At 38.8% G+C, this 25,078-nt stretch overlaps 1 protein-coding gene across 2 annotated transcripts in view; it reads right to left on the bottom strand.

Moving 5' to 3' along the window:
* LOC121421678 (myelin regulatory factor-like) overlaps positions 1-24,670 on the bottom strand; it is a 36,076-nt gene extending 11,406 nt beyond the window's left edge. The window contains exons 1-20 of one of the 2 annotated variants that reach the window (XM_041616453.1): positions 24,449-24,670; positions 22,105-22,162; positions 21,134-21,334; positions 19,742-20,269; positions 19,316-19,419; positions 17,811-17,864; positions 15,021-15,162; positions 14,167-14,260; positions 13,236-13,414; positions 11,920-12,121; positions 10,935-11,015; positions 10,358-10,477; positions 9,295-9,680; positions 8,100-8,267; positions 6,734-6,793; positions 6,095-6,180; positions 4,242-4,352; positions 2,970-3,176; positions 2,068-2,167; positions 1,102-1,173 (exon numbers count right to left, since the gene is read on the bottom strand). In XM_041616453.1, coding sequence (XP_041472387.1) covers positions 1,102-1,173; positions 2,068-2,167; positions 2,970-3,176; positions 4,242-4,352; positions 6,095-6,180; positions 6,734-6,793; positions 8,100-8,267; positions 9,295-9,680; positions 10,358-10,477; positions 10,935-11,015; positions 11,920-12,121; positions 13,236-13,414; positions 14,167-14,260; positions 15,021-15,162; positions 17,811-17,864; positions 19,316-19,419; positions 19,742-20,269; positions 21,134-21,334; positions 22,105-22,162; positions 24,449-24,491 — 2,996 coding nt within the window. In that variant the 5' untranslated portion in view covers positions 24,492-24,670. The remainder of the gene's footprint in view (positions 1-1,101; positions 1,174-2,067; positions 2,168-2,969; positions 3,177-4,241; positions 4,353-6,094; positions 6,181-6,733; positions 6,794-8,099; positions 8,268-9,294; positions 9,681-10,357; positions 10,478-10,934; positions 11,016-11,919; positions 12,122-13,235; positions 13,415-14,166; positions 14,261-15,020; positions 15,163-17,810; positions 17,865-19,315; positions 19,420-19,741; positions 20,270-21,133; positions 21,335-22,104; positions 22,163-24,448) is intronic. The other variant, XM_041616454.1, reaches the window with a different exon arrangement.
* Positions 24,671-25,078: the final 408 nt, after the last annotated feature.

Below are 25,078 nucleotides of genomic sequence, written 5' to 3'. Positions count from 1 at the left end.
TTGACCATCCTCCTCCCTCAACCCAACCCTCCTACTCTCCTCTATCACTTGCTTCTTCCATGTCTTCTTCAGTCACCCCCTTCCCCTCTCACCATCCTCCTCCTTCAACACAACCCTCCTACTCTCCTCCACCACTTGTTTCTTCCATGTCTTCTTCAGTCACCCCCTTCCCCTCTGACCATCCTCCTCCCTCAACCCAACCCTCCTACTCTCCTCCACCACTTGCTTCTTCCATGTCTTCTTCAGTCACCCCCTACCCCTCTAACCATCTTCCTCCCTCAACACAACCCTCCTACTCTCCTCCATCACTTGCTTCTTCCATGTCTTCTTCAGTCATCACCTTCCCCTTTGACCATCCTCCTCCTTCAACCCAACCCTCCTACTCTCCTCCATCACTTGCTTCTTCCATGTCTTCTTCAGTCATCCCCTACCCCTCTGACCATCCTCCTCCTTCAACCCAACCCTCCTACTCTCCTCCATCACTTGCTTCTTCCATGTCTTCTTCAGTCATCACCTTCCCCTTTGACCATCCTCCTCCTTCAACCCAACCCTCCTACTCTCCTCCATCACTTGCTTCTTCCAAGACTTCTTCAGTCACCCCCTTCCCCTCTGACCAGCGACCTCAACCGCCCTTCTAAAGACACAGGCCCATATTCTGAAGTCGGCTTTATCTTAAGCTCAGGTTTAAAGTTGTGGTTTAAGTATGGGAAGCCAAAAGTATCAACATTCTTATTAAGTTGTATGTTTCTTATGTTTACTGTGCTCTTTCCTGATTCATCGATGGTGAAGACAATCATCTATTTATACTTCCTAGACAATTATTAATGATTTGAGAGCCAAATAAGCTGAAGTATGATATCTCTGTTAGTGATTTATGTAACAATTGGCTATCCATACTTAAACCACAAATTTAAACCTGAGTATAAGTTAAACCCGACTTCATTTTACGGGCCTTTGTGAACAAGATAAGTAGCTGAAGAGGCCTTTTATCAGCAATAAATCGAATCAATCAAATCCAATATCTCGGAATTATCGCACAGCCATGACGTCACAAGAGGGTGCACAAGGATTGAAATGCAGGAATTAAGATTCTGTACTCACTTCAAATACAGCTCCAGGAACCTTACTGGCAAATGGGCTGGTACAGCTATTTCATAGGTGAAGTTCCCATCTCTAAAGAGAAATACAAGTGAATGGAAACATTGATAAACGCATCTAACAATGAAATATCATAGGCTTGTTGGGGAAGTTTGATAGTCTGTAAAATTTTTTAATTGCACAAAGTAAATAAGATTGCATATTCGATCTGAAAATCAGAAAAATCCTTAGAGCCAGCAGGAATCAAACCTAACAATGTAATAATGGGAAAGACTAGATGTTAATCACGAAGATAAGCAGATGTGACTGTCTAAGTTGAAATTCTTGGGACCAGATAAATCTGTTCGACCTCAGAGAGAACTGACTTTGGCAAGGTAAATTAACCCATTGTTCTTGTGTTCTTCCTCACGCCATTTTCCCCTATCGTAAACTTCTAGGCAGATTATCATTATTATGACAATAAATGCTCATTACCACCACCACCACTACCAGCTCCATCACCATCAACCATCATCAAAGTAGTCAATATTATCATCATCATCATCACCATCATCGCCAGCATCATCATCACCACCATCATCATCACCATCATCACCATCATCATCACCATCGTCATGATCATCATCATATCATCACCACCATCATCTTCTTCATTCCATCATCATCGTCATCATCATCATCATCACCATCATCATCACCATCAACGCCAGCATCATCATCATCACCACCATCATCTTCTTCATACCATCATCATCATCACCATCACCATCATCATCATCACTATCATCATCATCATCATCACCACCACCACCATCATCATCACCATCATCATATCATCATCACCACCACCATCATCACAACCAACACCATCATCATCATCGTCATCTTCTTCATACCATCATCATCATACCCACCATCACCATACCCACCATCATCAATAATCTCATCGTCATCATTATAAACACTTACGCAGTAGAAATGCAGCTTTCTCCACAGTTTGTCTCTGACGTACAGTGTTCTGGGCAGATTGTCTTTTCTCTGTCAACTTGGATGAAATTCACCTCAACTCCTGAAAGACAATCAGAAAACTATCAATATAAACACTAAAATGAGAAAAAAAATTAAAGGGAGTTCACCCTACTGATTACATACAATAATATACATCGGGCATACATGTTTCCTGGCAGTAATGACTGGAAATAACACTATTTTACCCTATTTGTTTTAAATAAAAGCAAAAAAAATTGAAAATGAGACAGACACCAAGAAACGTCATGCCTCCGGCAATCATCTAAATAGGCGGAGGTAAAAATACATCCACTCCCTGTAACAAGTTGGCTCTGGCTGATAACAATCACTGGCATTCTCTAAATGACAATAACTGAACAAATTTACTCAAAATAATTGCTTGGACATAGTACTATTTCTATCAGGTGTGGTTCTAGCCGGATTAGACACAATGGCCCGTATTCTGAAGCCGGGTTTAACTTAAACTCAGGTTTAAAGTTGTGGTTAAAGTATGGACAGCCAATTGTTACATAATCACTAACAGTAGAGATATCATACTTCAGCTCATTTGGCTCTCAAATCATTCATAATTGTGTAGGAAGTATAAATAGACGATTGTCTTCACCTTCGATGAATCAGGAAAGAGCACAGTAAACATCAGAAACATACAACTGAATAAAAATTTTGACACTTATGGCCTCCCATAATTTTAGCACACAGTTAGACCATGGTCTAAGTTAAACCTGACTTCAGAATACGGGCTAATAGCTTTAAGAGTCCGACTATGGTGCAAAAATAATATGGCCACTAAAATGTTATTGTGTTCAACCTGGCTAGATCCGCCACCGGTTCTTAACCCTCACCCATGCTCGTCATCCTCTTCTTCCGACGTAGCGTCGACCTTTTCTTCCTACTCTGCATGTTGACGGAGCCTATCCCCCCGGAGCTTCCGTTCTGAGGCATGGTGTCTGGTACGTCCACCGCAGGGGGTGCGGGTTCTCTGTTGGTCCCAGGCGGGACAGTGGTGGTGGTGCTGAGGGGTACACCCTGAGGGGGTAGGATGGGCGAAGCTACAGGTGGGATGATAAGGAGGGAAGGGGTACGTTATTGGATGTGTTGCAGTGGGTGTTTCTTAAAACTGTTTGTAAGGTTACACATGACTGGAAAATGACCTCAACTGCCGAGTCACCTACATAGGGATACATGTATAGGGGAGACCAGGGTTAATGATTCAACACTGTTGTATTATTAATAGCAATAAATTGAGGGCAGTATTGCATAAATTTATTTTACAGGCTTTAAAGAAAATTACAATGTTTCAACTTACCCCATGTTCCAACTAACCCCAGTCTCCCTAATCATAGCACAAGAAAAGGTCAACAGTCATTCATTTAAGTCGCTCATAACTTACAAACATCTTTTTTAAACACCAACCCATTCGGATGAAGTGTTAGCTCCAGCTTAATATAGTCAAACCCGTCAATTGAGGCCACCAAACAGGGAAACAGAAGCCGTTTGTAAAGTTACACACGACAAGAACATGTTCTTAACTGCCGAGTCAGCTACACAGGGATATATCAAGCAAAAGAAAGGGTCAACTTACAGACAGCTTTTTGAAACACCCACCCGTTTGGACGAAGTGTTACATGTAGCTCCAGCTTAATATAGTCAAACCCGTCAATTGAGGCCACCAAACAGAAAAAGAAAAGCCTCTGTAGGCATGTGACCTTTATAGGCAAGGTCTATAACACATGTTCCTTTCAAATGGAAGACAAGTATGGTTGCCACTACAGACACCCCTACCCTTTGGGTGAAATGTTGAGTTTAGAACTGCCATGTTAGCAATTTGAGGGGGAAGAATGGAGAGAGAGGGGGTCAACTCGACTTACCCTGCAGTTGAAATGTTGAGCCCTGGGAGCGTTTCATCAACATTTGCTGTCTGACAAGTTGTCAGATCTGACAACTTTCCTGTGTTGATTGGATGAGAAGCACTGTTACTATGGTAACTCTCAGATAAAACCTGACTTGCAGGAAAAAATATCAGACAAGTCCTTTCCTTTCATGAAACGCTCCCCAGAGCTACTATGATAGCTATTAGAGGGGTGTTGAATGGAGGGGGGGTCAATCCTACTTACCCTGTGGATGAAATGTTGAGTTGAGAGCTGCTATATTTGCTATGAGAGGGGGTAGAATGGAAGTCATATCGGTCACAGCGATGCAGCAATACACTGGAACAGGAGTAGGTTCTGAAAGATAACAAAAAAATACTCCACATATAACTACGTCTTTGATTGAGGAAAGATTATGCATAAAAGACATATGCATACAATCACACAGTATACACATTAGACAGTGTGGGGTGAGACTGACAAAGCTGGCTTAGACCTAGCCCCTGTCTTATAAAGAGTTACGATTGATACAATCATCTTGTAACTCCATGGAAATCCATCAGTGTCATAATTTTTTCTCCACGAAATTTGCAAAATGTCCTTTGTAAACAAAGAAGAACACACCAAATGGACAAACATGCATTTTATGACTTTGCTGGCTTTCCATGGTTGCGACTGATCGGATCAATCGCAACTCTTTGTAAGACGGGCCCCTGGGCCACATCTTACAAAGAATTACGATTGATACAATCAACTTCAACTATGGAAAGCCAACAAAGTCATCATCTAACAAGTGGAATGCCTCTGGCGGTCTCACCTGCATCACGCGATTCAATATAGCAGCAGTGCTGACTTTGAAAACTACTAAAACTCACACAAAATTTCAGTGATACTTGGTTATTCTTATTTCCATGTTTTATGAACTAGACCAATACACTTACAGAGATATGATGGCATATCATGTGACCTGAAACTCGCACAGGATGTTCAGTCATCCTTGATTACTCTTATGTCCAAGTTTCATTTGTCAGATCCATATTCAACCTTCAAAGTTATGATGGTAATTCAACAGATAACCCCATTATGGCCAAAGTTCATTGACCTTTGACCTTGGTCATGTGATCTAAAATGCACACAGGATGTTCAGTGATACTTGATTACTCTTATGTCCAAGTTTTATGAACTAGACCAACATACTTTCAAAGTTATGATGGTAATTCAACAAATACCCCCAATATGGCCGAAGTTCATTGACCCTAAGTGACCGTTGATCTTGATCATGTGACCTGAAACTTGGACAGGATGTTCAGTGATACTTGGTTACTATTATGTCCAAGTTTCATGAATCAGATCCATAAACTTTCAAAGTTATGATGGTAATTCAATACATACCTCCAATCAGCCAAAGTTCATTGACCCTAAATGACCTTTGACCTTGGTTATGTGACGTGAAACTCATGCAGGATGTTCAGTGATACTTGATTCATCTTATGTCCAAGTTTCATGAACTAGGTCCATATACTTTCTAAGTTATGCTGTCATTTCAAAAACTTAACCTTCAGTTAAGATTTGATGTTAACGCCGCCGCCGCCGTCGGAAAAGTGGCACCTGTAGTCTCACTCTGCTATGCAGGTAACACAAAAAGCATGCTGAGAGCAAAATATTCGGTGAAAATTGCTGACTTTTTGCTTCATGAAACATTTCCCAAATGGCATTTTACCTTTGGAATACAATAATGATAACAATATTTTACATTTAATATTTCATGTCTCTAATCGCTTATTACCCCAGTCATCGGATCCTGGTACATGTATGCCCGCATACAACTTATGCACTTTCTCTACTCCCTGGGGGCATTCCAACTAGAGTTTCAGGACTCAATAGCTAGGCACATTGCATTGGCCACTGCATCCTAGTGAGTACCCTTTTAGTACCAGGGTGGAGAGTGGCAAACTTTGGATTGAGATTTGATGCCTTGCCAAAGGACGCTACACCATGGTGGGATCCAAACACACGACCCTCTAACTACAGGGCGAGAGTCAGAACTGCTACACCACAACGCTTCCATGATCTCATTATACAAAAGAAATTGCACATACCTTTCCGTGTCTGGGGTGTAGTGGTGCGGAATGTGGACGTCTTGGGACCTAGGGTGGTCATGTTGGTCATTGATGGAGCAGAAGATCTGGTAACCAAAGAAAAAAAGTTTGATGTAATAGAGGGTGCCAGAATTTAATTTCATGATTTCAAATCAGTAAACTCACTTCACCCTTCCAGCAGTTCTTCAGTATATGTAAGTCAATGAGCCATAAAGAACAAAGTAACAAACTAATAAATTGTTGAATAACAAATCTCAAATTAAACTAAAGTATAACGATCAAAGCAATCGAAAAGGAAATACATCACAAAGTATAGATGAACAAAATACTACTAAAAATGTGGGATGTGTACGATGGCAAAACAGCATTTTTCAATTATAAAATTGCATCAAGTGGGGCTATAATTCTTCTTCAAATTTGGTCTCATAAGATTTTGCAATGTCATATACATGATCTAAAAATTATAGCAGAAAACATCAAGGAGGTAGGAGGGGTGGGGCTTCCCCATCTTTAAAGGGTTAAATGAATATAACTATATATATAATTATGCTGCATATACTGTAGAGTGCTTAGAGACTTCTGACAAAGTAAGTATAAAGCGCTATAAAAGCAAGTATAATTATTATTATTATAACTTACAACATGCTGACTGCATCATCGTTCGTCTCCAGAATGTAGAGGGTGGCAATGGCAGCAAAACTAAAACCAAGAAAATTGAAAGGAGATGAATCAGGATCGCATTGAATTTATCTTTTGTATATGAATATAGAATGAAGGCGGTGACAGTGGTCCTGGTAGCGGTGGTAATGATGTGGTGATGTTAGAGGAATTATATTTCGTACCACATCACCAGGGTTGAGTGCACCACAATGTGGGTTAATTTCTTGCTGGGAATCAGACCCACGTCCCTCGGATTGAAAGACGAGAGTCATAACCTCTGGACCATGCCACCCACCCTAAATTTAAAAAAATAACCGTCCAAGTAGCTCAGCAAACACTCAAATAATCCTTGGCCCTAATCACAGAGCTGCCAACCTGAACAAGAACATTTCAGTATTTTCTAGGCTGAAAATCAGTATTTTGGTGAGAAAATTAGTATTTTCACAGGAATACCAGAGGACAACACATAAACTTTAGAAATCAGTATTTTGCATGAAACCATCAGTATTCTTCTCTATTTTCAGTACTAAATACGGAAAATCAGTACTACTTGGCAGCTCTGTAATCACCATACATGTCATATTAGGCAAACATTAATGCTAAAAATATGCTATTCATTACATAACTTTTAAACAGTTAATCATAAACATTGACAAAGTATGAAAGGGCCTGTAAGTAATGTTGTAACCCGCTCCCGTTGCGGTACGGGTTAACCTGCCGGTATGCCCCAGATCGCGGGTTGAGGGCCGGGCCGAGTTCATTCTTAAACCCGCGGACCGTCATACGAAAAAAAGGGAGAAGTAACGACGCATAATAAAAACATTAACAATGAAAATTAAGTTAGGATCATGTGCTTCTTAAGTGGCGGATTCTTTTAGAGACGTAGATATTTCCTTTAAAAAAATGCTGGTGTATTTTTGTCTTGTGAACATTGAACAGGACTGAGACAGTTCGACATAATACAGTGAATTACTCTTTCAAAGGAGTGCCAGTGCAGCGCAGTCAAAATCAATCGCATATTGAATTAAGCTAAAAGATAAACACAGCTTAAGATAAAAAACGAGCTGTTTACTTAAGTTCATGGGCGCCCTCGTGCACGTTTGTATTAGTTTACAAAGAATTGGAAGAAATACAAAAACAGAAGGAACTAATATGGAGATATACAAGAAGAAAAAATTGACTGTATCATTATCCAGGTATTTATTTCAATTTTGATTTCTTTATAGACGAGGTCCCATAGAATTGAATATTGTAATTATGATTGTTGTGAGTCGCCGTGTACTATGATATCTCTGATAGGGCCTGTATCCCATGATAAGGCCCTTTCACACAATAGACTACTCACCAGAAGAGCATGATAAGAATGAGGGCTACTATGAGAAGCTGCATGGAACGCGGAGAGAGACAGGGAGTGATGTCAGATTGACCTTTGCCCTTTTTACTGTTGACGCTCCCATTCCGGTTGTGACGGGACTTGTCCTTACCCCCGGCCGACTTCTTGCTGCCGTCCCGGCTGCGATAGGAAAAGAATGCAGTGAGTGATGCAAATTGAAAGCTAATTCTATAATGGATTATCAATTGACTGATCTCTTCATACAAATAATTAGGAATACATTATGCTAGCTTAATATCTCTTATTACATTCTAAATCTGATTTCATCACAATCAACTCCTCTTCATTTTCATTTTCAGTCTTTTGTTTTTGAAAAGCTGATCAGTCACCTTTTATTTTTGTTTTCTGCTGCTCCTGTCTATTCCGGGCAGTTCAATGGCAAAGAACACTATTAGTCAACTTTCCTTTGGCAATACATGTAACAATAACAACAATGGTTACTACAACAATAGTGTATCAGGGAACAGTCTTGGGATGCACATGGAACAAGTAAAGTGATCTTCTTTTCACTACGCCCTCCCAATCTCCTCTCTCACTGTTCTTTTCCACACACCTATGTATCTCTCTTTCCCTCACCTCAACGTGCCAACACTAGTGTTTGACTTCAGACTATCCACCCTCTTCAGCTTTTCCAGCATCGCTCGATCTCCCCCCCCCCCCCCGTTTCCCCCTCTCTCCCCTTTTCATCTCTTTCTCTCTTTCCCTCACCTCAGCATGCCAACACTAGTGTTTGACTTCAGGCTATCAACCCTCTTCAGCTTTTCCAGAATCACTCTCTCTCCCCCTCCCTCTCACACCCCCCTTCCCTTCCCACGTTTCCCCCCTTTCTCCCCTTACCATCTTTCTTTTTTTTCCCTCACCTCAGCGTGCCGACACTGGTGTTTGACTTCAGACTATCCACTCTCTTCAGCTTTTCCAGCATCACTCTATCTCTCCCCCTACCCCCCCCCCCCCCGTTTCCCTCTCACTCCCCTTTCCATCTCTTTCCCTCACCTCAGCGTTCCGACACTAGTGTTTGACTTCAGACTATCCACCTTCTTCAGCTTTGCCAGCTTCACTCTTTCTCCCCCTACCACCCCCCTTCCCCTCTCTTCCCCCTACTACCACCCCCCATGCCCCTTCACGTCTCTTTCTCTCTTTCCCTCACCTCAGCGTGCCCACACTGGTGTTCGACTTCAGACTATCCACCCTCTTCAGCTTAGCCAGCTTCTGATTCATCTTCTCCAGTTCATCAATCCTCGTCTCCAGGTTATCGGTCAGTCTGACCAGCTCCTTGACCGCTCCCACGTTCTCCATGTAGATCCTATCCTTGTTGACCACCAGGAAGTGCTCGATCTTGGCCCCGTTGGGTAGGCTGACTGTCCCTGTCTTCTTGACAGCGTCCGGAAGGATGTCCATCACCTCCTGAGCAATGACCCCCGTCTCCACCTGGTCGCACTCGGGTAGGCCAGCCTGCTCGGCGAACTGGGGGATGTACTTGTAGCGCATCACACGCATCTTGTTGATGTTCTGGAGCTGTTCTCTAGGATCCAACTGGTAGAAAAAAAAATAAAATAGAATGATAATCTAAGCTCCATGGAGAGCGGTTTATAATGAAAGCACTTGTCGAATGTTTTATATGGCAGTTACCATAGTAACAGTCAGACTCCAGCACTTTTCACCCAATCAAAATGAAGAAAATATTGTCAGATTAATCAACTTGTCTGATAACTAATGTTGATGAAATACTCCTCATTGCAAAGCAACCTGTCCGGGGGCCTGTTTTATAAAAGGCTTACGACTGCGCTAACTTTATGCTCTCTCCATTTCAGTTGTAAGGGTGGGTGCATGATTTCCTATTTCAATTTTCTTTTCTACTATCACCAAAGTATAATCGTTTGATGTAAATTTGATTGTGACATGTTATATATTGTGTATCTGTAAATCTTTTATTAGTCCTGTACTTCGTCCTAAATAAAGAGTAACCTGGACTTATTTTAATTGTATGTAACTTACCTTTGTTTTGTTTTGAATAAAGATGATACTTGAAAAAAAATAGTAACTTTGCCATGCAATGGTATCTTTCATGATATCCTAGATTTTGATTGGCTGTTGATCAGCGTTACCATGTAGTTACCATTTGATGGCAAAGTTACCATAATAGTAACTTTTATGCAACGAGGGCCAAGATCCACTTTTACTCTCATTGTTTAATAAATTAATATTCTCACCTCTTGGAAGTCTTCCTTAGCTCTCTTATCGGAAGGCTGCATCACGTGACCTGTGACCTTCAGGTTACCATGGACGACCAACGCCTCGTCGGGTCTCTCCGTGTTTATTCCAACTTTACCCTGGAAAGTTAGAATTGTGGGTAAAGTTTCAGTGACAAATGCTTGAATTATTTTTGTCATGCCTCAAAAAATTGATGGAAGATTAAGTTAAAGTTGATGGAAGGTTAAGTTGAAGTTGATGAAATGTTAAGTTAGGATTGATGTACAATCATAATGTTCAATGGTATGAATGGTCTTCTGGCAAATGTCGAGACATGTCTCTCAAAATTACTTCTTCATTTTATTTCTGTCATGTGTTGCCCATTTTGTTTGTTGACTTTGTATAAAACAGCCAATGAGAGGAACAGAAATAATAATTTCTTTTAGACAATTTAGGTAATCCCCAGGCATTGGTTCTTGTTTTTGTTATATGTATATTATTAAATTTTCTTCTAAAAAAATTGTTATCCTGTCATGATAAATTGTTATATGTCATTGGATATTAAATAATAAATATTCAAACAAATTGAGGACTTACAGAATGGAATATAGTGTCCTGGTTTGATCCCTTCTGCCAGATAACATCAACGTCGCTCTCAAACTGTCCTGGATTCGAGGCCTGGAAAGGAAAGAAAAACAACGATTAACACATTGCCTACTGAAAGGTATGATTCCTGTACAAAGTAATTTAGGAAATTAAAAAATTAGTAGCCAACAGGTTAATAATAATAATATTCCACTTTTATATAGTGATTAGTACATAGGAACATCTCAAAGTGCTTTACAGATATATTACATGTATCACCAAGGTCAAAGAATCCTGTCTTGCCTGCACATAATGCACATAAGGTATGCACTTTCTCCTCTCCCTGAGGAGCTTCCAACAAGAGTTTTCAAACTCAATACCTTGGCATACTACATAGACTTATGGGTCATGTGGTCCAGTGGTTAGAGCGTTGGACTCATAATCGCAAGGTTCTGAGTTCGAATCCCAACTCTGCCATTGTCTCCACTTTGATAAAAAGGCCCAAGAGTGATATCTGTCGTCTATTACGTCAGCCACTATGACTGATTAATCTAGACGTAAAATGTTTTCAAGGTAATTGGTTATATACCAGCTTGGCGTTTACCAGCAAAAAATGCTGTCCTGCGGAGTTCCTACGGGAGTTACCACAAACAGAAACAGACTTATGCATCCTACCGAGTAAAAAAGGCATATTTGAACCACAAATCATAACACTTAGCGAGGGAAAAAACTCAATTACTCATCGAAGCAACTTTAATATGGAACAAAAAGGAAACTCATGACAACAAAATCTGTTCATACATGTAGATTTAATTTACTATTATTCTTAAACAAAATGAACTACATTAAGAAACAAAAGAGGCATACAGAGATGTAAAGAGCCCTAAAAATCTTATCATCATCATCATTGAATATAAATGCTAGCCTCAGGAATTACATTGAAATCTGATTTTTGTAAAAATTTTAGATACGAGTTTTAAACATCTAAGCCACTTACCCTAACAATGATCCTCTCGGAGACCTGCGATGCTACTACATATTTCTCATGTCCACAGTGAGCCTGGATCGAGACTACTAGCATGAAATACCTCTGGTCGGGATTGGGCTTGCCTTTCTTTCTCATGTTATTTGACGTGGTCTCGCTGAAGTGGAGACGACCTATTGTGACCTTGACAACGTTCTCTGGATGGATTTCAAGTCTAGAGAAGAGAGGAAAGAAAGTGCATGAATATTATCTCATGTTCACCCAGGGAAGCCACTACAGTTTTATTAGATGGTCTCCCAGCACTGGGTCACCATTCCCGATATATCAATTATGAAATGAAAATTTCAATCTCCTATTGCTTATCAAATGCCATGAATGAAAGAAAAATAAAGGACCAAATTCACAAAAGGTCTTGAATATATTGATCTGAAACAATCATGGTTTAAGCAGATTTCACGCATTACTTATGCTTCATTAACATGTCTGCTGGGAAAGAGTCCAATAATTAATGTGTGCTTTTGTCACAGAGGAGTAAATTCAAATGTATTACGAATACTATGGTTTTTCTTCTTCCGTTATTATCTTCAAAAGGCTAAAAGAGATTAAGATATACACAGACAAAAAAAAATAAAGGGGCTCTGGTAGGGACAGTGATTTTCTGTTTCTAAAAAGTGCCTTTTCCGTTTCAGAAAATCTCAAATCTCAAATTCAGCATGTCTGAAACGGAAATTCTGTTTCCCCATAGACTTTGTGTACATGAAAAAGTGACAATTCCATTTACATAGAAAACCAATACGCAATGGATAGCGATGTCAAAATGCTAGCGATGGTCAAAATTTGCATCTACCAATGTTCTAACATCACTTTAAAATCCATTTTAATTGAAGAGATTCGAGCTCAAAAACTATTTAGAGAAACATAATCAACATGAATACATCCTCACCTTCCATATTATTAGCATTACCGTACCGTAATTGATGGTTAAATGGGATTTTATCGCTGATTTGGGGACTTTTCGGACATCGTTTTGAGCAGTCGACGACTTCCGCCATTTTGGATTTGTTGAATCACCGTGATCATGATATTGTGAGCGAACGCAGAGGGCGTCTGAAAAGCCACTTTCCGTTTCAAAAGGCAGATTCCGTGAATTCCGTCCGTATTTCGCGATCGCGAAAAATCAATGTCCCTACTCTGGCAATTTGGCTCTTGTAATGCTCAATACAGCAGGAGGGCATCCCTATTCACTGCAATAGGTTGTGTAAGAAAATGAAAAAAAAAAAAAACTTTTGCCCAGAGAGGGAAAAGGGAAGGTGGCTGCGTTCACTTACTTTGCAGGTACAAACGGTTTCTTGCTTCGATCTGCCTGGCTCTGTTCAACTCTGATGTAAGAATTCATCGCTTCCACCTTGATCCCATTGATGTGAATGCAGACACTGTCTATAGTCTTGGTACCAGACTCGGTCTGAACCATCTGGGGGATGCCGTTAACACAGAGATGAGCAGTTACCTGAAAAGAAGAGATTACAACGATTAATTAAAGTCGGTCTAAATCTTCTGTAAAGGGTAAAAACAAAATGGAAATAAACTCAAGTGTCATCTAACATTCCCATCTCGCCAATTTGCAGAGAATCTTTTTTCAAATAATTTCCCTGCAAAAATTCAATTTTATTCAAAAGGTATTTAGTGCCCTCTCCTCCTAATGATTTTTTTTTTTTAATTTAAAAATCGCCCTTTCAGCTCTTATCTTGAAAATTTAGCGATTGACATTTGGAGGCTGCAAAGATTACATCCTCAAATCGTCATGTTAAATGGCAAAACTAATTGAGAAACCATCATTCTCTGCAAAAATTCAATTTTATCTAGCACCCTATTTCTGTATTGATTTTTTTAAATCTGATAATGAATGCTCTTTTAGCACTTATCTAATATATTAAGAGATGGACATCACGATGCTGACCATGATTATATCCTGAAATCCTCATGCAAAATGGCAAAATTAATCCAGAACACATATATTTTTTCATAGAGTGGCTTGGCTGATAAAACCTCGTATCTCAAAATAAAAAAAGTTTGAGGGCACCCTAGAAAAGGCTGTATTATAAAAAAAAAAAATTCAGACAATCTAGCAATGAATTGGAAATACTGAAATAAACTTTTGTGGGATCGACTGAATCTAAAGCTTAAAAAGGCATTGGTAAAGCCCTTCTTGCACCGACACTGACAAATTAATCAGCATTGGATGAGATATGACCTTCTTACCTGGAAGTGGTTCTTCTTTTGACAAACAAAGGAATCGTCGGACACTGAGAAATTAAAGCCTTTGTCAGCCTCCACTTTGTAGTTTATGATGGGTCTGCAAAACAAAGAAAATTATAAAAACATCTCTAAAGTAACTCTGACCCACATTACTTATCAATAAAGGCAGTCACATGAACATTACTACTTTCATACATCACATTACATGAAGATGAATCAATATTTTATCTTTTCTTAAACCAAAAAAGTGTTTCATAATGCTGTTTGTAAAATTTAGACAATTGGTGACCTGCTCTTAACTGCCAAATCTGATTCTAAATGTTTACGAATCCCACTATTGTACCTGTGTTGAAATCTGAATATACATGCAATTCTTGTTATGAATGTCAAGCATATGAAACAAACTTTGATATTTGGATAATTCTAGGCGGAGGCGAACAAACATACGGCAATGGGCGCCACCTACATTCTCTCCTCTTGTTTCAGTTATTGCTTGCTTCCTATTAACCACGAATTCATGCAAAATTCTGTGCAAAAAACTGCCACTGGAAAATGACAACTAAAAAAGCAAAACAAGAGTAAGCCGTGGCTATACTGCAGCCAATGTTTAGTCTCGCCATATCAGACACACTGCTTCCGTTTAGGGTAGCAGAAAAGACAATCATACTAATAGTTGTAGCCTACGCCTACATTATCTAGGCTACATTAAAACAGGTAAAATCTTTGTTTACTCATTTCCCACTAGAAATGGTTGCCAGTTGTGTACAAACTTGAGCATAACAAATGGGTGTATAACAATCATTTTGAGATTAGAAAGATAAGAATGCAAATGCAACTTTGCTGGAACTATTACTTACATTTCCTGTCCGCTGGCATCCAGTAGTTTGTGCCATTTGTTTGATTGGTATGGCTGCCATTTCAAACATTGGTATACAGTGTCTGTGTATGGCAAGCCATCACCGGCTGGCTGGTCATACATTCCATATTCCCCACCCATGTCTGCGAAGGTCAAAGGTCAAACATTACAATATTGATAAATGGAATCCAAGAAGATACTTTTTCAGGACATAAACAATTATTTTGTGTTAATGATGACCATTTTAATTATATTGGTATTGTATTGGTGTAAAAATTGTTTTCTATATGAGAAGTCACTGTATCGGTTAACATAATCAAGCTATAAAGGGATTCTCCGGGATGAAGATATTTATATCTCAATAAATAGGGTAAAATTCACAGAGCATAATGATGAATATTTGATCAAAAGTGGGTCACAAATAACGAAGTTATTGAATTTCAAAGATTTGCATTATTTCGGTGAAACAGTTCGAGGCATGTCTTCATGAATATCCATTAGGTGGGCTGATGATGTCATATCCCCTATCTCCACTTGTCTTTTTGTATTTTATGACAATAAATTAGCTTTATTTTCAAAATTTGCTTTATACCAAGAACTAAAACAATTGGATTGACAACTGATTAATTGCATTTGCTACATACCTTGCTGCAAACTATTTCATAATAATGGAGAGACACCATTTACACATTTATAAAAAATGATTTCATGTAATACATGTAACATAAGAAAAAGGAAAGTGGGGATGTGCCATCGTCAGCCCACCTATTAAATGAATATTCATGAAGACATACCAAGAACTGTTCAACTGGAATAATGCAAATTTCAAAATTTAATAACTTTTAAGTTATTTGTTATCCAATTTTGATGAAATTTTCAGCATTTTACTCTGAGATTTTTCTCTGTTTATACATGTAGCTATAAATATTTTCAGCCAGGAGCATCCCTTTAAAGATAGTGTAAATGCCAGTTGTGCATGGTAACGATTTCAAAATGAACTAGTACAGAACCCAATAAAATGAGTGTCTGTATATGAATAAATAATAATAATTAACATTTATATAGTGCTTAATACAACAGTTTCTAAGCGCATTGGAAAGAGAAAAAAGAAGTAGCAAAATACAGAGAACAGGATATGGAATTAAGAGGACTGCTTAATGAGGTAAGAAAAAAGATATGAGGATTCTATCCCATTTATTCAAATCAATATTTTGTTTGGGCGGACTTGTCCTTTAACTACATTATACTATATATGCTGATGATATCCAACTCTTTGCTCATTTTGATAATGTTGATTATAGTAACGTCTTGTCAAATATTGCTGCATGTATTGATGAAATAAGAACATGGATGTCTGCCAACTTTCTACGTCTCAATGTCCAAAAGTCCGATTTCATTGCCTTCACACATACTCCATTATCCACAACTAATCTTACTCTAAAAGTAGGTAATGAAGTCATTCCATTGTCACGTAGTGTATTCAATCTTGGTGTTACTCTAGATTAGGCCCGGTTTGAAAGTCCATTTTTGATGCACGTGTACACAGCGTGTTTTTGTTAGGTGTTATACGTTAGGTGTTATACGCTCATACACATGTGCTACAAGCCTACAAACACACGCTCCTCAAATTGGCAATAAAATAATGAAAATCAATCGATAACTTCAGTTACACTCAATTCTGCAGCGATCTGTACATGTATGTACGGTACAGTATGCAAAATGCGCATCCAACGGACGTCGGCGCTAACTAGGGCCCTGCACTGACCGGAGCATACTCATTTCGTGTGGTACAAAAACTTGAGTCTCCAGAATAAATGTGGATTAAATCGGCGATTTTGGAAGGTTATAATTGAAATATATTGACATATTAGTGATTAGAACATGTGCAGTGTCTTAGAACTAAGAATTAATGTGAGGCTGTGAGCTTGTTCAAAGATTTACAGTCCCACGCAAGCTTTATGCAGATGCTACCGTGTACACGGTGATGGAATTTAGTACACGTGCACTGACTTGACCGTGCGTGTACACGTGTACTGTACACGTGTACCCGAAACGGGCCTACTCTAGATTCATCCTTTTCTTTGACCAACCATGTTGGCAATGTAGTACGCACATGCAATTATCATATAAGAAACATGTGGCGAATAAGACGATTTATAGATCAGAAGACATGTCATCATGCTGTTCAAGCTCTGATAACTTCCAGACTCGATTACTGTAATGGTCTGTTTTCTCTCTAGAATTCAAGTGGGATGTCTGCCGAAGATGTAAAGTGCCTACAAGGTGTCCAAAATCAGGCAGCCAGACTTATTTTTAAGTTAGGACGGCAAGCTTATTTAAGACAATTACACTGGCTGCCTATTGCTCGTAGAATTGATTTCAAACTTTGTCTATATGTACATAAATTTTTCACCAATCAAACTCCATCTTATTTCAACAACAATCTATCAGTCTACACACCCAGACGCACACTCCGATCATCAGATGACAAGACCCAATTATTAAAACCAAGATTCCTCTTCACACTCGTCGGCAAACGCTTTGGAATAGCAGCACCCAATATTTGGAATAACATACCAAAAAGCACTCGTGAAATTGCCAATACCCCTGAAGTCATATTTCTTTAATGCATGATTTATTTTTGTTTTGTATGGTTTATGAATTGATGATTATGTTGTATTATTATTATATTCGATGCAAATTTTTGTAAAGCGCTATGGTACAAACGTGAATAGCGTTTCTTAAATACAAGTATTATTATTATTAACTATTTAATGAATAGCAAACTCACTTGAATTTACATTGTAGTCACCGTCTATTGTGTGAGGGCATGATATTTCATCAACTAAAACAGAACAAAATCAAAAGGGCATGCATGGGTTTAAATCATAAAGAAATCATAGGTTATTCCAAAAAAAAATGCCATGATACCAACTTGGAGAGAGAAATGATGAACAGAGCATAACATTTTAGTAAACTGAAATGTTTTAATGTAATCAAACCTTATCCTCAGCCTGAACATTATATACAGTAAGACAGAGTCAAATTAGTATTCATCAAAAGTGTATAAATACTGTACCAATAACTGTTTATAAACTTCAGGTGAAGATAAAATATGACTACCTTGATACAAGTTCCATCTATTAAAATGTTATTTTCTATTCATTATTTTTGTTTTCAAATCATAAGTTAGATGAAATGAAAATAATAGTCATGCTTATAAATGTATGAATACATAGGGTATATGAAACAGTATATTATACATGTATAAAAGCCTACAAGTTAGAATTGATCTACATGTTTCACTGGTTAGGGCAAATGACAATTTAAAAGAAGAGCAAAAATTAAATGAACTACTAGTATCATGAAAACATGAAAAATCAATAGAACGATTAAGTGAATGCATCAAACTTTGCTAATAGGTTGGATATTGATTGGACATTAATAAGCCAGTTCACGGTTAGCTCATGATCAACTTTTCCTAAATGACCTTTGTGATTTTCCATTAGGATAAGCACTATCATTTTCAAATGTAGATGTTGCGTAAGCTTTACCGGTATAGAGTATTCAAATTCTAAGAACAAAAGGCATTGTATAGACCAGGTGACTAGAATAGTACATCGGGGATAAAGTTTGGAAATCTGTTTTATTGTCTGCCTTTGGCACATTTGACTATTGTTTAGGCTACTGTCAAATACCAGTGACTATGAAGGCTGTATTCATTACTCTTTAGCTTGGATGTGATAAAATGAATATTTTGAAAGGAATACACGAATAATCATCAAATCACACATGCCTACATGTATGTCAGTGAATTTGAAAGCCACCTTCATGGTTTATCTCAAATGACCTTTTTCTGCTCATGCGCAGTTTACAACCATTAACAGGCTTATTTGAACTGTCCTTTTCAGCCAATTTTTATTCAAAATATAAATTCTGAGTTTTTCTGAGACATTGTAATCTATGATCACTTGGCTTTAAAGGAAACCAAAATACAAGGTGAAAGTCTAACTTATCAGAAAGATAAATGAAAGGAGCAATCACCAGTCATTCTTAAAGTTGCTCTTAACTTAGGAACAGCTTTATGAAATGGCCCCCTGGTTTAAGTGCACATGGTCTACAGGCAGTCCAAATGGGTGAAGTAGCAATTTACCTTACATTCTTACCTAGGGACCATTTCATAACACAAATAATCAAACACATTTCACCCACTACAGTTATAAGCTACTGAAATCCTTGCATCTGATTGGCTCGGAGCACATTTGTCGGTGAAGATGCTTTAAATAAAACACTCACCTGGTTCCTGCTTGACTTGCATAAGTTTATTCAGCATGTTTTGATTGACGGTGTTGTTGGGAGACAGGGAATGTTTCCTCTTCTTCGGCACATGTCCAATAAAACTATAATGGCAAGATGGAAACAAAAGAAAGGGTAACATGAAATTCTGATAAAAAGGACAGTGGACTGCATGGACTAGGCTGACCGTTCTGAGGTGTGTAATTGTTTTAGTGGCCAAAACATGTATAGGTGTGTGGGCAGCGCTAACCGAAAGGAAAAGGCGCTATATCAAATAACCTTTGGATTGGTTCGGATGACATTTGCTCTTATGAATTGTGATATTTCAAGTTAAATTTGTTCTTTCTCAAGAAATCACCATTAAAACATGCCCCCCCCATACAAAAGGACATGTAAAGGAGATGGTGACCAAAAATTAAGTTGTACCTTTCTTTCCTTGTGAGGGCAGTATTGATGGTCTCAGTCATCGGAACCTGGGACAGACTCGTTGGTGGTGCAACATTCGAGTTTGCAAGAAAGTTCATGAACTGCTGGGGTACAGTCTGTGGTGGCACATTGGCCGACACCGAAGATATCCCAACAGAGCTCGGTACCTGAGTCAGGTTGCACGGTGCCACCGACTGCTGCACCACTGCTACTGGTGGTACCGGTACGTTGCTCTGCGGTACCGATGCAACTGGCACCACAGTGGGCTGGGATAGGGAAGCAGGGGTGTGGATGCTCGTCACCATGGGGATGGATACCGGTAGAGAGTGCTGGCGCTGGTGACCGACGCCGCCCGAGAGCAAGGTTCTGTTTGGCAGGGGGAGCTCTGTTGAGACTGAGTTGTGATTGGTTGGTTGATGTGCCACGCCCTGGTTGAGGCCTAGTTGGTAGGCGAGGTGTGGGTCTTGCTTAGTGTCAGGGGGCGAGTACGGTTCTGAGCCGGAGTCCGGTGGCGAATCTGGCAGGTGGCTAAATGACAAATTAAAAAAACATATACGGTAATGATAATTTCTAACACCAACTTTGACATTCGAAAAACAATTTGATATTAAAGATCTCATGTCAAATTATGGAATAGAATTAGCAGCAATAAGACCTAGTAAATATGAGAAAAAAATCATTGTAGATGAAAAGAGATTTAGATCATTGTTCTAACATGTACACCAGCGGGCAAAAAGATCAAACACTAGATAGGTGAAAATTTGAACAATATCTGACAAACATTTATAAGAAAGTTATTAATCTTTGTAACATTGTAAAAATTGGTAACACTATACAAATGGAGCCACATATGTGATGTCATGGTGATTTAAGGCAAGGGCTACTCTTCTATGTACTCCAATAAAAGTGGTTAAAATGTCCTTTTTTTTAAATTATACTTTAAATTATACTTTTCTTCCATGAGGACATTATAAAACAATATGCTGCCCATGCAATATTTTTTTTAACTTAAACTCCCTTACTCCCAGGGGAATGGGTACTTGGGAGAAAACCACAAATCCTTGATAATTACATGTAAGTACATTTCCTAAGATGGGGGAAAATGTTCCCTACTATTTGTCATAATTTACTTAACCAGTTGCCAATTTTAAATTTATTGTACATATCGTTAGGGATCTCAATTTACAGCTATAACTTTCTTATCCAATTTCTTTGATACTTTCACCACTATGGTTTACTTGTCCTTTTACTTTCTCAAACAACCTTTCATGACTAAGGTCATTGTGAAAGTCAATATATGTAAGAATGGTTGATTTTCCAATGATAGTGTAGCCCGTAGCCCCCCCCCCCCCCCCCACCAACTTTCTGAGGGTGTAATTGCTACACATGTACCTGATGGGAACAGAGAGTCCAGAGCCGAGAATATTTTCCTCATCCGCAAATCCAAGATTGTCAAAGTTCATCAAGCCACCTATCTGCTCCGGCTGCGATCTGTTGTTGAAGATCACCTTCTGGCCACCGACGCTACTGCCCCCTCCCCCAACCAGGGAGGGGGCCTTGAGCGACCCATCGTTGTTTAAATCCGACAGTAATCTGTATTTAAGAAATTGATGCTAAATCATCACCAAAGCAATCAAAAAGGAGGGCATTGGGCAGGGAATGAATATTTAGAATAACTAAGTAAAGATCCCTAATGGAGCGTTGTTGAAACATTGTGTAGCACCCGACTCAACCCAGGTGAGGTGAATGGGTACCCTGTAGGAAGAAATTCCTTGAATGCTTGAGCGCCTATAGGTAGCCGAGCTAAGGACGGGGTAATAATAATAGCTGAGCCCGCTCGCCCCCGCTGGAAGAATGGTTTTCATAAATGAATTACCCTGGGTGAATATACCATTATTATTATTATCATTCTTATTTGCTGTAAGAAACTTTGAATTGAAAAGGAAAGGAACCCAAACTAATTTTAAATCATCTTGCTCAAAATTTTTTCGTTAAGAAGTAGTGGTATTTCAAAAGGGGGAGAGTGGCATTATTTGCATGTGTGTGTGAGTGTGTGTTTTTAGAAGATGGCCCTGGGTCTTACAAAGAGTTGCAATTGATGCGATCAACCACAACTATATGAAAAGCCAGCAAACGTCAACATCTGAAAATGCAAATGTTTGTTCAAAACATTTTATAGATATGATGGTATTTATAGATTCATATTCTTTTTATTTTAACTCAGTGAGGTTTCCTTTGAATATTGTGTAGATCTGGATTTCCTGCAGAAAAAAAAATTGACAATGATGGATTTCCATACAGTTAAGATTTAATTCAGGATCAATCATAACTCTTTGTAAGACAGGGCCCTGATCTTTACTCACAAGCTTGCATCTGGTTCTGCTAGTAGATTTTCAAGATGATCGAAATCAATTCCTTGATCTGCATCACAAAAAGAATTGAGAAAACATAGAATTGTAAGAGACAAGACATATTTGTGATAACAAGGGCAATAAGGAAACAGGACAAAATTTGCAACACATACAGATTCTTAAAAAAATAGTCTGCCACTGGGCTTTTCATCCATTCAACTGGTATAATGTTCAACTGGATGTAGTTTAGGACTCTTGCACCTAATTCTGTACTCTAAAATCCCCAGAATACAGCATTTCAAATCTATAATTTCAATTCATGAATGCCTAAGATATATCAAATACATAGGGCCTTGACCCACCATCCATCAAGCATGAAAACATTTAATAATTAAATTCAAGTTGATCTAAATCCGCTGGGCATGGCATGACCGTGGCTACGTTCGGAGTTCTGACGGAGAAGAAAAGATGGAAATAACTTCCACCAAAACATGATCTAGAAGTCGAATATGTCTAGTGATCATCGTTTACCGTAAGTAACGGTGTATTAACCGCACCTTTTTCTCGGCGGGATAGAAGCAAAAGTCGGGGGTGCGGTTTATACACGGTGACGGGTCTGAGCCAGCCCGCCGTAACCCCTCCCGTACATGTACGATGTCTGCCAGATCACAACACATCGAGTGGCCGGGCGTAGCCGCCCAGGCAATGTCGTTTAGAGGGGTATGAGCCGAGGGTAATGGGAAGCAATTATTATGATCTTAATCAAATATTGTCCATAACAAACGCACCCACCTTCATGACACTAATTTTGACTTTATTCTTGATTCAAAGTAGTGAAGTTCCCTGGCTAATTTAAAAGAGACGCCAAGCATACTCGGTAATATTTTGTCACTGCTGAGCGAGAGTTGAGTGAGCTTAATTATTGCGTTGTAATGTGGTTGTAGCTAGTGCGACTTAAGCTGGCGCTATTCAAAGTCCCTTTTCGCGCCAGCTTGTTTTTTTCCTTCCTGTTTGCTTTTCATAAGATACCATGTAAACCACGCACGAGAGAGACGGCACGAAGCCGTAAAAAAACAACTGGAAAAAATGTCAATTTCTTTGTTTCTTGAACCTTCCTGTAATCCCGTATCCAAAATTCATGCTAAGACATCAAATTTCTGAAAGTGATTGTGAGATTGTGATGCAAAAAATGTGAATGTTTCTTCCTCCTACGCTGGGAAAGACACAGATCATAATTTGATAAGATGTACTGGCATGACTGGTACTGTATCGTAGTTTGCAATGTAATGGCAGTGCTGTGTGTGTACACTGTGACTGTGAGGTGAGTGAGTGTATAAGTTGCCAATATTGTCGGCCGGGGACCGTTCTTTCTTTCTAACATTTGTAGATGAATTGATCAAGAACAGCATATTTCCGCATACCGATAATCTCTTTGGATACTTTGAAATCTTAAAAACTTAGATTTTGTTTCTTCGTACATGTACCTCAAATATGCAAGTAAATGTGAGAATTTTTTTTTTTTTTTTTTTTTTTAGTCCAAAGTTGGGGGTGCGGTTAATACACGGGTGCGGTTAATACACCGTTACTTACGGTATAGGTACGAAATACGAATCATCGTTTATTTTAAATCGTAAATTTGTATTTATGGCGAGACTTACTTTTTTAGAATGCATTTTTCGTAATAACGCCTTGTGCACAAGCTACCACAGACTACGAGCCAGGCTAGCGCGGCGAATTTAAAATTGAATATTAATTTGCGAGAGGTCGTTCGAAACAAGCTGTTCAACGATCACATTTCGTGACAAAAATGATCGGGGAAGTTACGGGGGCTGAATCGGGTAGTTTTTCCATTTTGCGGTCCTGTTTTGGGATTAGGTTGGACACTTAAAATCTTCACTTTTTGGAAACCTTTGGAACTGGGAGTTGGTATGTTTGCTTTTAATGTGTTTTCTCTTTCATGTCATTGTAAGTATATCAATGTGGAGATGTTTAAATAAAAATTCAAAAATTCAAAAATGATATCCCTGTGATTTTTGTCATGTGAATTGGGAATCCTAATACTGACAGGCATCATGTGGAGAAACTTCACCCAGAAAAATATCTTCTTAAACTCTACAAATGCCTCCAGATTCACTATCTCAGTTAAAAAACCTTTATTCATCGTCCCATTCTCACTTCATACAATCAAAACAGTAACACTGGCACTGCACTGCACACATATCACACAGTCGGTGGCCGCCAACTCGTCTCACGTCACTTGCATTTTGAACCAACGTAACATGTAAATTTGTATTGTACACACAGCCACACGCATAAACACCCCCAATGCACGGCACGGAAACGCTTAAAAACTCACTAAAAATTTGCTGAATCGCTTCACTTTCTCCAAGAACATCCATGTAGGGTCTTCCTTCAGTTACTTTAAATCCGATTTCACTACCGTCATACTAAATGTCGTCGAAAAACACAGTTTTAGGTCGAAGTCTTCCATAACAGGCTTAGTTTATTGCACCTGAAACTTCACTGTATTGACGACCATCTTGCTTTTCTCATATCATCTGATCGGAAAAATTACCATATTTCTCATTTGCATAATTGATTGGTTCGATTCCAATTTTTGTTTAACTTTTAAGGAAGCCGAAAAATCTCTTGTATCATCTACTTTTAAAAGATGGTAAAATTTGTTTTAGACGCAAAAAATATTATTAAGTAAAATGTTTCTGGATGGACAGCAGAGAAATTAATTTATGCAAATGAGACACCTGTTGATCAGATCGATGACGTCATTATCAGTTGTAGGAATTTTCTTGGGGATAGCGCCAACTGGTGTCTCTGACAGATATTGATCTATTTATAGCACGATTTTCCTGGTAGTACGGTTGTCAGGAATTAAAAAAGAAATCCTACGAGTTTCAAACTTTGGTGTGGTAAAAAAAAAACTGTCTCTTGGTAAAATTGATTTAAATCACCCTTAGAGCCCTCCTTA

The sequence above is a fragment of the Lytechinus variegatus genome, chromosome 9 (assembly GCF_018143015.1).
Source record: "Lytechinus variegatus isolate NC3 chromosome 9, Lvar_3.0, whole genome shotgun sequence".
NCBI classification, from domain to species: domain Eukaryota; kingdom Metazoa; phylum Echinodermata; class Echinoidea; order Temnopleuroida; family Toxopneustidae; genus Lytechinus; species Lytechinus variegatus.
Note: the sequence above shows the minus strand (reverse complement) of the source record. Positions and strands in the feature narration are given on the sequence as shown.